Genomic DNA, 14408 nt, shown 5'->3' with positions numbered 1-14408 from the left:
AATTGAAATGCTAATCCTTTGCACATGAACGCTCACTCATTCTGGAACAATTGCAATCAATATATATATTTACGCTCAGTGTGTCGTCTTGATCGATGTTGAAAAGTTTGTTTCTTTTGTAGAATTGTCCGTCTCTCTCTCTCTCTCTGTCTGTCGTGGTTAGAGGGGATAGTTCAGAGCGGCATTCATTCATGTTGTTGTAGAATGATTGTTTCGGCGGTTGTAGTTCTTCGCGTTCAATGATACCGAATTCCTAGCTGCAGACTAGTAATTAATATCAAAGACTTGTTCTTATTCTGTCGGTATCGATAATCTAAGAGTTTAACCACGCGGTATAGTTAAAAGATTCAGCAATGGTCTACAACCTTTGTCCTCCCGTGATTGAGAGAAACATGGTCTGATTAGAATTTCTCAAAGTTGGGTTTAATTCGAAATTGCAGAAAAGGGCTGTCCCAGGATGCCTGACCCTAACTGGGCTCATGGGCAGTCCTCTGATTTAGTTAAACTCAAAAGGGAATTGGACTTTCCTTCATTAAACAGTCCAAAATCACATTCACAATTTTACAAACAGTATCATACTTACTCATTCATCTTATACAACAATTAGATGTAAACCTCATATCTGAGGCTATTATATAAACAGCGTTATGGTAATGTGGCCACACCGTCTCCCATGAGCTTCCCCAAGTTGTAACAAACGGACCAGTTCGTAGCTGGATTCTTCACCAATCTTTTATACCTTCTCCGGAACATGAAATTTGTTCGGACCTCAAGTTCTGTGAGGTGGAAGAAATGCCTTTGTTCTCTATGAAAATTCACTCTGTCTCTTATACTGTGTGGCCATGAGGCAGGGTCTTCTCCTCAGGAATTCACGACCCCTCTCTGACCACAGCAGTTTGGTTGTAGAAGCAGAGAGCGGGGGATGGTGCTCGCTGTACCCAAAGAGGGCAACAGCATGACAAGTTTATAATAGCATTAAGGCACTTCAGGGGTTTGTGAAATATGGCTAACATTCCACGGCTAAGGGCTGTGTCCAGGCACTCTGCGTTGAGTTGTGCATAAGAACATCCCTTAGACGTGATATATTGGCCATATACCACACCTCCTCGGGCCTTATTGCTTAATTAGGGCATGTCACCTACCCTACAATGCCTTGCAAAATTATGAATTCCCCTTGGTGTTTTTCCGATTTTGTTGCATTACAACCTGTAATTTAAATTGATTTTTACTTGGATTTCATGTAATGGACATACACAAAATAGTCCAAATTGGTGAAGTGAAATTTAAAAAATTACTTGTTTCAAAAAATTCTAAAAAATAAAAAACGAAAAAGTGGTGCGTACATATGTATTGACCCCCTTTGCTATGAAGCCCCTAAATAAGATCTGGTGCAAACAATTACCTCCCGAAGTCACATAATTAGTTAAATAAAGTCCACCTGTGTGCAATCTAAGTGTCACATGATCTCAGTATATATACACCTGTTCTGAAAGGCCCCAGAGTCTGCAACATCACTAAGCAAGGGGAACCACCAAGCAAGCGGCACCATGAAGACCGATGAGCTCTCCAAACAGGTCAGGGACAAAGTTGTGGAGAAATACAGATCAGGGTTGAGTTATAAAAACCTTGAATATCCCACGGAGCACCATTAAATCTGTTTTTTTTAATGGAAAGAACATGGCACCACAACAAACCTGCCAAGAGACGGCCACCCACCAAAACTCACGGATCAAGCACGGAGGGCATTAATCAGAGAGGCAACAAAGAGACCAAAGATAACCCTGATGGAGCTGCAAAGCTCCACAGCGGAGATTGGAGTATCTATCCATAGGACCAGTTTAAGCCGTACACTCCACAGAGCTGGGCTTTAAGGAAGAATGTCCAGAAAATAAACATTGCTTAAAGGAAAAAAGAAGCAAACACGTTTGGTGTTCGCCAAAAGGCATGTGGGTGCCTCCCCAAACATATGGATGAAGGGGTACTCTGGTCAGATGAGACTAAAATTTTGCTTTTTGGCCATCAAGGAATAAGCTATGTCTGGCACAGACCCAACACCTCCCATGACCCCGAGAACACCACCATTTTCATTGGCAGGGACTGGGAAACTGGTCAGAATTGAAAGAATGATGGATGGCGCTAAATACAAGGAAATTCTTGAGGGAAACCTGTTTCAGTCTTCTAGAGATTTGAGACTGGGACGGAGGTTTACCTTCCAGCTGAACAATGACCCTCCTGTTTCAGTCTTCTAGAGATTTGAGACTGGGACGGAGGTTCACCTTCCAGCTGAACAATGACCCTAAGCATACTGCTAAAGCAACACTTGAGTGGTTTAAGAGGAAACATTTAAATGTCTTGGAATGGCCTAGTCGAATCTGTGGTATGACTTAAAGATTGCTGTACACCAGCGGAACCCATCCAACCTGAAGGAGCTGGAGCAGTTTTGCCTTGAAAATGGGCAAAAATCCCAGTGGCTAGATATGCCAAGCTTATAGAGACATACCCCAAGAGACTTGCAGCTGTAATTGCTGCAAAAGGTGGCTCTACAAAGTACTGACTTTGGGGGGAGGGGGTGAATAGTTATGCACACTAAAGTTTTCTGTTTTTTTGTCTTATTTCTTGTTTGTTTCACAATAAAACATATTTTGCATCTTGAAAGTGGTAGGCATGTTGTGTAAATCAAATAATAATAATACAAACGCCCCAAAAATATATTTTCATTTTAATTCCAGGTTGTAAGGCAACAAAATAGGAAAAATGGCAAGGGGGGTGAATATTTTCGCAAGCCACTGTAAGTGTTAATTACTATTACAGGGCTCCAGACTAACATGTTACCCTGGTGTCACAGGCCTCTAACTTTTACAATAAGTGGCACCAGCCTATGATTTTGCAGGACCCAAATAATGAAGTAATTCCTAGTGCTTTATTAAGAAGTATGATAAATAGACTACTGAGGTATTCAATAAATAAGTTAACACCTCCAAGCAGGACACATTATTCAAGATACACTATATATACAAAAGTATGTGGACTCCCCTTCAAATTAGTGGATTTGGCTTTTTAAGCCACACCTGTTGCTGACAGTTGTATAAAATCGAGCACACAGCCATGCAATCTCCATAGACAGACATTGGCAGTAGAATGCCCTTACTGAAGGGCTCAGTGACTTTCAATATGGCACCATCATAGGATGCCACCTTTCCAACAAGTCAGGTCAACTGTAAGTGCTGTTATTGTGAAGTCGAAACGTATTGGAGCAACAACTGCTCAGCCGCGAAGTGGTAGGTCACACAAGCTCAAAGAGCGTGACTGCCGAGTGCTGATGCGAGTAGCGCCTAAACATTGTCTGTCCTCGATTGCAATACTCACTACCGAGTTCCAATCTGTCTCTGGAAGCAACGTCAGCACAATAAATGTTCATCGGGAGCTTAGTGAAATGGGCTTCTATGGCCGAGCAGCCACACACATACCTAAGATCACCATGCGCAATGGCAGCTGGAGTGGTGTAAAGCTCGCCGTCATTGGACTGTGGAGCAGTGGAAACACGTTCTCTGGAGTGATGAATCACGCTATACCATATGGCAGTCCAACAGACGAATTTGGGTTTGGCGGATCACATGAGAATGCTACCTGCCCCAGTGCATAGTGCCAACTGTAAAGTTTGGTGGTGGAGGAATAATGGTCTAGGGCTGTTTTTCATGGTTCATGCTAGGCCCCTTAGTTCTAGGGAACTAGTGAGCTACAGCATACAATGACATTATAGACACTTCTGTGCCTCCAACATTGTGGCAAGAGTTTGGGGAAGGCCCTTTCCTGTTTCAGAAATGGTTTTTCGAGATTGCACAGAGCCCTGACCTCAACCCCATCAAACACCTTTGGGATGAATTGGAACGCCAACTGTGAGCCAGACCTAATCGTCCAACATCAGTGTCCAACCTCACTAATGTGGTTGAATGGAAGCAAGTCCTCACAGCAATGTTCCAACATCTAGTGGAAAGCCTTCCCAGAAGAGTGAAGGCTGTTATAGTAACAAAGGGGAGACCAACTCCATATTAATGCCCATGATTTTGAAATGAGATGTTCAATGAGCAGGTGTCCACATACTTTTGGCCATGTAGTGTAGCTAGGATCTTGAAACCATGGCCATGGAAACACCTGTCCATCTATGGGAAAAGTACACTGATTCATTCTCTAGTGACATTACAGTTTATCTATTCATGGCTCTACCGACCCCAGGATAATGCTTTTTCAAATTAAAGCAAAAACGAATTCATTTTATTTGGAATGGAAAACCAGATGAAGTTAAATGGGTTTATGTATATAATGAATATGAGTTGAGGGCAAAAAAATATCAAGGCATTAAACCTCTCTCTTAAAGGTTCTATTATACCAAAACTATATCTAAATCCAAACTGGATTTCTAGTAGGCTACGAAGAGGCACATCTGATGTTAAAAAGGGGTCTCTTTGCTGTTATACAGATTAAAACTATCAATTTCTGGTGGATTGACAATGGAGACCTGTTTAAAGTATCCTTACTGTTAAATGCAGCTACACAGAGTTGGCTATTCCAAATTTATCCTCCAGAGTAGGCAGAATCTACACTTCAGCAAATTATATGGCTAAACTCCAATTAGAGCGTTGGGCCAGTAACTGGTTGCTGGATCGAATCCCCGAGCTGACAAGGTAAAAATATGTCATTCTGCCCCTAAGTAAGACAGTTAACCCACTGTTCCCCGGGCGCCGAAGACATGGATGTCAATTAAGGCAGCCAATAAACTAATTTTCTTGAATATAATGTACAGTGCATTCTGAAAATTTTCAGACCCCTTGACTTTTTCCATATTTTGTTACGTTACAGCCTTATTCTAAAATGTATTAAATACAACACTTTCCTCATCAATCTACACACAATAGCCCATAATGACAAAGCAAAAACAGGTTATTAGACATTTTTGTAAAAAACAGAAATACCATATTTACATAAGTATTCAGACCCTTCGATATGAGACTCGAAACTGAGCATGAGCTGCATGCTGTTTCAATTGATCATCCTTGAGATGTTTCTACAACTTGATTGGAGTCCACCTGTGGTCAATTCAATTGATTGGACATGATTCAGAAAGGCACATACCTGTCTATATTTGGTCCTACAGTTAACAGTGCATGTCAGAGCAAAAACCAAGCCATGAGATCGAAGGAATTGTCCGTAGAGCTCCGAAACAGGATTGTGTCGAGGCACAGATCTGGGGAAGGGTACCGAAACCTTTTTGCAGCATTGAAGGTCCCCAAGAACACAGTGTTCTCCTCAATTCTTAAATAGAAGAAGTTTGGATCCACCAAGACTCTTCCTAGAGCTGGCCGCCCGGCCAAACTGAACAATTGTGGCTTTGGTCAGGGAGGTGACAAAAAATTCTGAAAGCATGTTTTTTCTTTGTCATTATGGGCTATTGTGTGTAGATTGATGAGGAAAAAAACTATTTAATACATTTTAGAATAAGGCTGTAAAATGCGGAAAAAGTCAAGGGGTCTGAATACTTTCCGAATGCACTTTATAAGAAAGTTATCATGTTTGTGAATGAAATTGTAAACAACGACAGTAGAATTATGTTATACAACCAATTAATCCATCCGTGGAGATGTAAAATTATAACCAACTCATTGCAGCTCTGCTACAAAAAAATGGAAAAGGAAAGTACTTAAAAGTGAAAAATAAATGAGTTTGTGCACAAATTTGTTTACATCCCTATTGAGCATTTCTCCTTTGCCAACATAATCCATCCACCTGACAGGTGTGACATATCAAGAAGCTGATTAAACAACATGATCATTACACAGGTGCACCTTGTGCTGGGGACAATAAAAGGCCACCCTAAAATGTGCAGTTTGGTCACACAACACAATGCCACACGTCTCAAGTAGAGGGAGTGTGTCATTTGCATGCTGATTGTAGGAATGTCCACAGCGCTGTTGCAGGAGAATTTAATATTAATTTATATCCCATAAGCTACCTCCAATGACGTTTTAGAGAATATGGCAGTACGTTCAACCGGCCTGACAACCGCAGACTAGGTGTAACCACGCCAGCCCAGGACCTCCACATCCAGCTTCTTCACCTGCGGGATCGTCTGAGATCAGTCACCCAGACAGCTGATGAAACTGAGGTGTTTTTCTGTCTATAATAATGCCCCTTTGTGGGGAAAAACGTATTCTGATTGCCTGGGCCTGGCTCCCCTGTGGGTGGGCCTATTCCTTCTCAGGCCCACCCGTGGCTACGCCCCTGCCCAGTTAAGTGAAATCCATCATTAAGGCCTACTGAATTTAATTCAGTTGACTGAGTTCCTTATATGAGCTGAAAGTAGTTGAAAAACATATTTGTAATTGTTACAGGTTGCGTTTATATTTTTGTTCCGTATAGTTGGGAACAGATTTTCGATGTCCCAATACCATGGCATCGGGTATATGAACTGATATACAAAACAACAATTGATGCTTCAATTAGTTATTTTCAATTTAAGCTATTATGTAAAATTTTCGCTACAAAAAGAATGCTCAGTATATGGGGTATTCAACAGTCAGACCGGTACAGACTCTGCCATACAGAAACAGAATGTAACGGCTTTCTTGTGGTGAAGTAGAGGCGGACCAAAACGCAGCGTGGTGATGATTCATGTTTGTTTAATAAAGGAAAACTATACATGAATAAACTACAAAACAATGAAATGAAAACCTAAACAGTCCTATCTGGTGCAAACACAGAGACAGGAACAATCACCAGTCTGAAACCCAGGCTACCTAAGTATGATTCTCAATCAGAGACAACTAATGACACCTGCCTCTGATTGAGAACCATACTAGGCCGAAACATAGAAATACCCCATAACATAGAAAAACAAACATAGACTGCCCACCCAACTCACGCCCTGACCATACTAAATAAATACAAAACAAAGGAAATAAAGGTCAGAACGTGACACAGAATCAATAGAGCATCTCTTATGGTACTGTCCACGGGTGGCTTGTTTTTGGAGTCAGGTCCAGGAATGGCTGTTATGCCATAATATCAGGGTGCAGTTGGACCTGCAAACAGTATTGCTGGGGGATTTGAAGGACCACAGTCAGTCAACAGGAAATATCATTGTGCTCTTGGGTAAAACACTTATTTTTGTGGCAATTTGGGCAGAAATGTTGCAATGGGGAGGTTCAAGTCACTAGTGAGACACCATGGCAGAATTATGATTTATTAGGAAAGATGGGTTGATCAGTGGCTGTCTGAAGGGTGGAACTGAGGAGTGTTGGAATAATTATATTATATATAATTATAAATGTACAGTATAAATGTTTTAGGTCTTCTAATCAGGTATCAGGATGGGGATGGGATTATTGTATGTTTTGTGTTTTGCTATTTATGTTTTGTGGTTTGGTTTCATGCTGTGAGAGGTGTGTGCTGGTCCTGGTAGTTAAGGGTGGTTTCATGCTGTGAGAGGTGTGTGTTGGTCCTGGTAGTTAAGGGTAGTTTCATGCTGTGAGAGGTGTGTGCTGGTCCTGGTAGTTGAGGGTAGTTCCATGCTGTGAGAGGTGTGTGCTGGTCCTGGTAGTTGAGGGTAGTTTCATGCTGTGAGAGGTGTGTGTTGGTCCTGGTAGTTAAGGGTAGTTTCATGCTGTGAGAGGTGTGTGCTGGTCCTGGTAGTTAAGGGTAGTTTCATGCTGTGAGAGGTGTGTGCTGGTCCTGGTAGTTAAGGGTAGTTTCATGCTGTGAGAGGTGTGTGCTGGTCCTGGTAGTTAAGGGTAGTTTCATGCTGTGAGAAGTGTGTGCTGGTCCTGGTAGTTAAGGGTAGTTTCATGCTGTGAGAGGTGTGTGCTGGTCCTGGTAGTTAAGGGTAGTTTCATGCTGTGAGAGGTGTGTGCTGGTCCTGGTAGTTAAGGGTGGTTTCATGCTGTGAGAGGTGTGTGCTGGTCCTGGTAGTTAAGGGTAGTTTCATGCTGTGAGAAGTGTGTGCTGGTCCTGGTAGTTAAGGGTAGTTTCATGCTGTGAGAGGTGTGTGCTGGTCCTGGTAGTTAAGGGTGGTTTCATGCTGTGAGAAGTGTGTGCTGGTCCTGGTAGTTAAGGGTAGTTTCATGCTGTGAGAAGTGTGTGCTGGTCCTGGTAGTTAAGGGTAGTTTCATGCTGTGAGAGGTGTGTGCTGGTCCTGGTAGTTAAGGGTAGTTTCATGCTGTGAGAAGTGTGTGCTGGTCCTGGTAGTTAAGGGTAGTTTCATGCTGTGAGAGGTGTGTGCTGGTCCTGGTAGTTAAGGGTAGTTTCATGCTGTGAGAGGTGTGTGCTGGTCCTGGTAGTTAAGGGTAGTTTCATGCTGTGAGAGGTGTGTGCTGGTCCTGGTAGTTGAGGGTAGTTTCATGCTGTGAGAGGTGTGTGCTGGTCCTGGTAGTTGAGGGTAGTTTCATGCTGTGAGAGGTGTGTGCTGGTCCTGGTAGTTGAGGGTAGTTTCATGCTGTGAGAAGTGTGTGCTGGTCCTGGTAGTTAAGGGTAGTTTCATGCTGTGAGAGGTGTGTGCTGGTCCTGGTAGTTGAGGGTAGTTTCATGCTGTGAGAGGTGTGTGCTGGTCCTGGTAGTTAAGGGTAGTTTCATGCTGTGAGAGGTGTGTGCTGGTCCTGGTAGTTGAGGGTAGTTTCATGCTGTGAGAGGTGTGTGCTGGTCCTGGTAGTTGAGGGTAGTTTCATGCTGTGAGAGGTGTGTGCTGGTCCTGGTAGTTGAGGGTAGTTTCATGCTGTGAGATGTGTGTGTTGGTCCTGGTAGTTGAGGGTAGTTTCATGCTGTGAGAGGTGTGTGTTGGTCCTGGTAGTTGAGGGTAGTTTCATGCTGTGAGAGGTGTGTGCTGGTCCTGGTAGTTAAGGGTAGTTTCATGCTGTGAGAGGTGTGTGCTGGTCCTGGTAGTTGAGGGTAGTTTCATGCTGTGAGAGGTGTGTGCTGGTCCTGGTAGTTGAGGGTAGTTTCATGCTGTGAGAGGTGTGTGCTGGTCCTGGTAGTTGAGGGTAGTTTCATGCTGTGAGAGGTGTGTGCTGGTCCTGGTAGTTGAGGGTAGTTTCATGCTGTGAGAGGTGTGTGCTGGTCCTGGTAGTTGAGGGTAGTTTCATGCTGTGAGAGGTGTGTGCTGGTCCTGGTAGTTGAGGGTAGTTTCATGCTGTGAGAGGTGTGTGTTGGTCCTGGTAGTTAAGGGTAGTTTCATGCTGTGAGAGGTGTGTGCTGGTCCTGGTAGTTAAGGGTAGTTTCATGCTGTGAGAGGTGTGTGCTGGTCCTGGTAGTTAAGGGTAGTTTCATGCTGTGAGAGGTGTGTGCTGGTCCTGGTAGTTGAGGGTAGTTTCATGCTGTGAGAGGTGTGTGCTGGTCCTGGTAGTTAAGGGTAGTTTCATGCTGTGAGAGGTGTGTGCTGGTCCTGGTAGTTGAGGGTAGTTTCATGCTGTGAGAGGTGTGTGCTGGTCCTGGTAGTTGAGGGTAGTTTCATGCTGTGAGAGGTGTGTGCTGGTCCTGGTAGTTAAGGGTAGTTTCATGCTGTGAGAGGTGTGTGCTGGTCCTGGTAGTTAAGGGTAGTTTCATGCTGTGAGAGGTGTGTGCTGGTCCTGGTAGTTATGGGTGGGTGCGCTCACTTCCATGCCCTCCCGGTTTGCAGTTGTGGCCTACTACCCAATGAGGTCTATGCCCTCGCAATGGTCGGTGCTCCTTTTACATGCGCGCTGCTCCATATCTCAAAGCAATATCAAATATCTTGGATGTAAAAAAGTTGCTATAGAGCTGAATATTGAGAGTTGAGAAATAAAAATGATACCTTCAGAAAGTTGAGACACTCAGCTCTTCCAAAGCTGTGTTTTTCCCGCAATTGCATTTTTAAATGTTACACAATCAGAATGCATTTTTTGCTCGAACCCATGGGGGGAGAGGAGTGGCTCCGTCATCATAGCAGCAGGCACCAGGGGGGACACAGGCACAGCAACAGGCAGACATTTCATTACAGGAATCATGAGGATAATGCACTTTACTGTTTGATCAAATCATGGTATTAGCCTCCTAAAAAATAGGAAGTTTTGAGTGAGGTGACAATGTAGGATGTGCTCTTTCTCAGTTTACAGGCACCCTTTCAGTTTTTTTACGATCCATGAACTTGGCTGTCTAACTGATGACTACGTCGGAACAGGTCTATTTGCTGATGCCACATTTTTTGACCTTGAATGTGAGTTTCTTTTTTTTCCCCATCCCTTCTCTTTCTGTCTTCATCTCCCTCCATTTCTTTCTCTCTCTCTGTCCAACCTAGTGATTTGGGGCAAACAGAGCCAGACCGACCTGCGAGCCCAGCATGGTTCAGGTAGTTATTAAACAGAGCCAGACTGACCTGCGAGCCCAGCATGGTTCAGGTAGTTATTAAACAGAGCCAGACTGACCTGCGAGCCCAGCATGGTTCAGGTAGTTATTAAACAGAGCCAGACTGACCTGCGAGCCCAGCATGGTTCAGGTAGTTATTAAACAGAGCCAGACTGACCTGCGAGCCCAGCATGGTTCAGGTAGTTATTAAACAGAGCCAGACTAACCTGCGAGCCCAGCATGGTTCAGGTAGTTATTAAACAGAGCCAGACCGACCTGTGAGCCCAGCATGGTTCAGGTAGTTATTAAACAGAGCCAGACTGACCTGCGAGCCCAGCATGGTTCAGGTAGTTATTAAACAGAGCCAGACTGACCTGCGAGCCCAGCATGGTTCAGGTAGTTATTAAACAGAGCCAGACCGACCTGCGAGCCCAGCATGGTTCAGGTAGTTATTAAACAGAGCACTGCAGGTATTTCACTCTCTTGATGGCCAGGCCAGAAAGCACAGAGAAACAAAGGGGCACCAACAGTGTTTTATTTGTTGTTTGTTTGGTTTCTATCTCCCTTAGCCGCAGTGTGTAGCTGTCTGAATTCAGGCTGTGGGGCCCCAGGTGTGTGTGTGGGCGTTGCATGTGTGTGTGTTTGAGGTTGATGGGGGCAAACCTATTGATGGTCCCCCTCCCATTTGCATAACTGATTAGGCTCTAATCAAAAGTGAAGCTTCAATTCCCTTCCCCCTTAAAGGAGAGCCAGGTAAATGGAGGAGAGGAGCGAGGGAGGAGGCGGCATTATTACACAGCCATGGCACAGGAAGTGCTCTAAGAGGCTGTGACCTTGGCATTCACCGCCACCACATCCTTCAGCTCTCATCAGCGGCAGGCCCGTCAGATGCCAGAAATGGGGTGTGACAAAGACAACGAGACAATTGGCTGCTGTGAAGGTGAGAGGAAAGAGAGTCTACACACAGAGACGCCATGATATTCAGTTCAAGTGTTTGTTGTTTTGGTAACAGTCTCACACCAGGTCCATTTGAACCAGTATAGGAGTGGAATAGAAACGTTATTGCCACATCATCCAATTGCTCTAAAATGGCTGTTTCTTAGAACTGGCTGTGACAGTCAGACATGTAGCGGGGACAAATAAAGAAAATACACAAAGGCAAGCAGCACGGATTGTAAAAACTGTTGTCTCATCATCCTTATTGTTGCTTTAGCAATGTGCACGCACACTTTACAATAGCCACAGCACAGGAAACATTCATTCAGATCATTTTTGAATCAGGAGACGTGTGAGATGAGAAATAGGCCATGGTAAAATGACCTCGCACGCACACACACACACACACACACACACACACACACACACACACACACCTCCATGCACACACCTCCATTTGACCTCCTCTGAAGCTGTCTCCTGTGTGGATTGCGGGCATTGCATCTCCTCTCATTTTCAACAGTCCATTTTTAACCTCCCAAGCAGAGTGAGCTTTATGCTAAATCCCCCGACGCTACAAGGAGGGAAAACAGGCTTTTCTCCTTACATGTCCAACACCAAGGTTGTTTGGCATTACAGTATCTGACAATCACAGGGACATAAAAGGACCACATTGTTCCTGGTGCTGAGGCAAGATCATTTTACAGACAGAGCCAGCAGATTAAAGGAAGGCAGCAGAGTTAACCTCAGAGCAATCAGCCCTTTAAGCAATGTAACACAGGGCCTGTGTACTAGCCAAACCAAGGCCTGGACTGACGACAGATAGCACTAGATCTGCTGGGGTCCCTCCAGCTAGAGGGTTTGTTCTTGCTTTTTGTCTTTTCATTTTATTTTTAATCTGTGTGAGTAGGAGGAGGGAGGGGGGGGAGGAGAGGAGGAAGAAGGAGAGGGAGGAGAGAGGGAAGAAGGAGGGCGGGTAGGGCTAGACAGCTAGACAGTCAAAAAGCATTGAAAATTCCCCAAAAGATAGGATTTTGTTTCAAATTTTACGCAACGTAAATATAACCAATTTTCAGTGCGGCCCTCCAGACCTTGTTGAAGACCAAATACAGACCCTGGGGAAAATTAGTTTGACACCCCTGTTTGAATCCCTTTCCCCTGGTATAGTCACAGTGCTGGATGATTTCATCAGCACCTCACCAATTTACACCCATTCATTATTCATTCCCTCCATTCATTTATTCATCTGTTTCGGTAATGTTCCGTCTGAACTCGGGTGTTTGTGACTCCGTTTGACACGCATTCACACTGCCGCTGAAGAGTACACCGAGATGCTGTGATTATAGAGACAACAACCTGCTGTAATACTGTCCCGATGTTCTCCACTCCATACTCCACAGACGATTGACATTGCTCACAGATGCAGTGGGTTCTTGCATCTTCGTATGAGCATGGGGCTAAGGCCACAAGATCAACAGCTTCAGACCACAATAAAAATGTTACATTTCAGACAATTGAAGTTAAATCGCCAAAGATCCCACGTCATCATTAGTAGAGTACACTGGTGTATCATACTGTACCTAAATAAACATTACCTGACTCCTATTAGAAAGATAGGTTTCAACTATTAAATTGACCATCCACAAGAAAAACAACTCCCCATTGAAACGCCGCTTGTTCCCCTCCTGTATATGTGTATTTAAATTCCCTGCAGGCTGGATAATGGTGGACCATCTCGCCATGGCAGTCCCTAACATGGTGACAGTCACTCTCTCCCATGCCAATCTGGGTATAGTGATACCAAGCGGCAGAAAGGACACAGGCCACGCATAACATGTTGAAATAAGGCATGAAATCAACAGTGGATCACCGTCAAGTGCTGTTGGCACATTTTAGGCTCAACCCTGACATTTCCCATTGTAGAGACCTTTGGAGGGAAGTGAATAGTGAAATAACTGCATAATGTTACCTTATCTAATCACATTTGGCGGATTGGATTTTTCCACTTTATAATAGCTGGCAGAGTGATGATGCGGTGAGTGGGTGCCAGGAAGGAATTCATCCCTTACTGAAGCCATTGGGTTACAGAGAGTGACATGGCATTACAACATCACATAATCATCCTCAGGAACACAGCTGAGATCAGACAGAGAACACTGCGTGTGTGTGAGATTTGATTTTTTTGTTTGTGTGCCAAACTGTGTGTGTGTGTGTGTGTGTGTGTGTGTGTGTGTGTGTGTGTGTGTGTGAGAGTGAGTGTGTGTGAGGAGGGAGGCAGGGAGTGGGGTCTGTGTGTGAGTCAACAGGGGGTGCATTACCCCACCCCAGCAGGCAGAGAAGCACACAGTGCCTAACAAGATGGAACTTACCAGGGAATTGGTAGCTGTAGCTCGGGGCAAAACCAGTGTATCCACGGCCATACGTTGCTACAATGTTTGGGTAACCTAGGGGGGCGAGAGAGAGGACAATCAGGAGTTGTGTTAAACCATCTTGGCCTCCCATCACTTTAGAGACACACACACCACACACACAACCCTGCTGCTGACACTAGATAGCATGTGAGTCATGAGGCTCAGTTTTAGCTGATAAGCATCAGAAGTGTCCCAGTCTCAGCCTGTCATGCTCTCCAGCCTCCTCCTCCCAGATGTCCCTTCGTCCTCCCGCAGGCTCCCAGGGTTATATGGCAACAGGGTGTCTGGATCTGTCCAGGTTTTTTGTCCCCTCTACACTGTTATTGATGGATAACCTTTCTTTTAGAGCCCCGGCTAATCGATCATGAACGACACGGTGCTGCAAGACAATGAGTGGATGAGATTTGTGCAAGGACATTATGGATTAGAGAGACGCGGGGTCTTTCTGAGGTGTGAGGCTACCGCGGTGCGCGGCGGGCGGTAATACCTGCAGAGATACCACAGACGGAACAGGCAAGGGGAAATATGATTGAGAGATTGTAAAAAGTCACTCCAAAAGTGGCAAAAAAGAAACTGAGTCTGCTATTTGGGAATATACTTGCAATCTGTTAAATTGTGCCATCCTCGCTGAGGCAGAAGTGCTCCTTAAGCTCCCCAGTCTCTTATTTCCGATAGAGCCATAACTGTTTCAAGGGTGTGTGTGTGTGTGTGTGT

General features: G+C 44.6%; 1 protein-coding gene across 9 annotated transcripts in view; it reads right to left on the bottom strand.

Moving 5' to 3' along the window:
• The window catches only part of LOC110507900 (RNA-binding protein Musashi homolog 2), a 372381-nt gene that overhangs the window by 83137 nt on the left and 274836 nt on the right, over window positions 1-14408 (bottom strand). For all 9 annotated transcript variants that reach the window (XM_021588306.2, XM_021588303.2, XM_021588305.2 and 6 more), the window contains exon 10: window positions 13653-13727. In XM_021588306.2, the coding sequence (XP_021443981.2) occupies window positions 13653-13727 (75 nt within the window). The remainder of the gene's footprint in view (window positions 1-13652; window positions 13728-14408) is intronic.

Source organism: Oncorhynchus mykiss, chromosome 27 (genome assembly GCF_013265735.2).
Source record: "Oncorhynchus mykiss isolate Arlee chromosome 27, USDA_OmykA_1.1, whole genome shotgun sequence".
NCBI lineage: Eukaryota > Metazoa > Chordata > Actinopteri > Salmoniformes > Salmonidae > Oncorhynchus > Oncorhynchus mykiss.
This window is presented reverse-complemented; position numbering and strand designations above follow the sequence as displayed.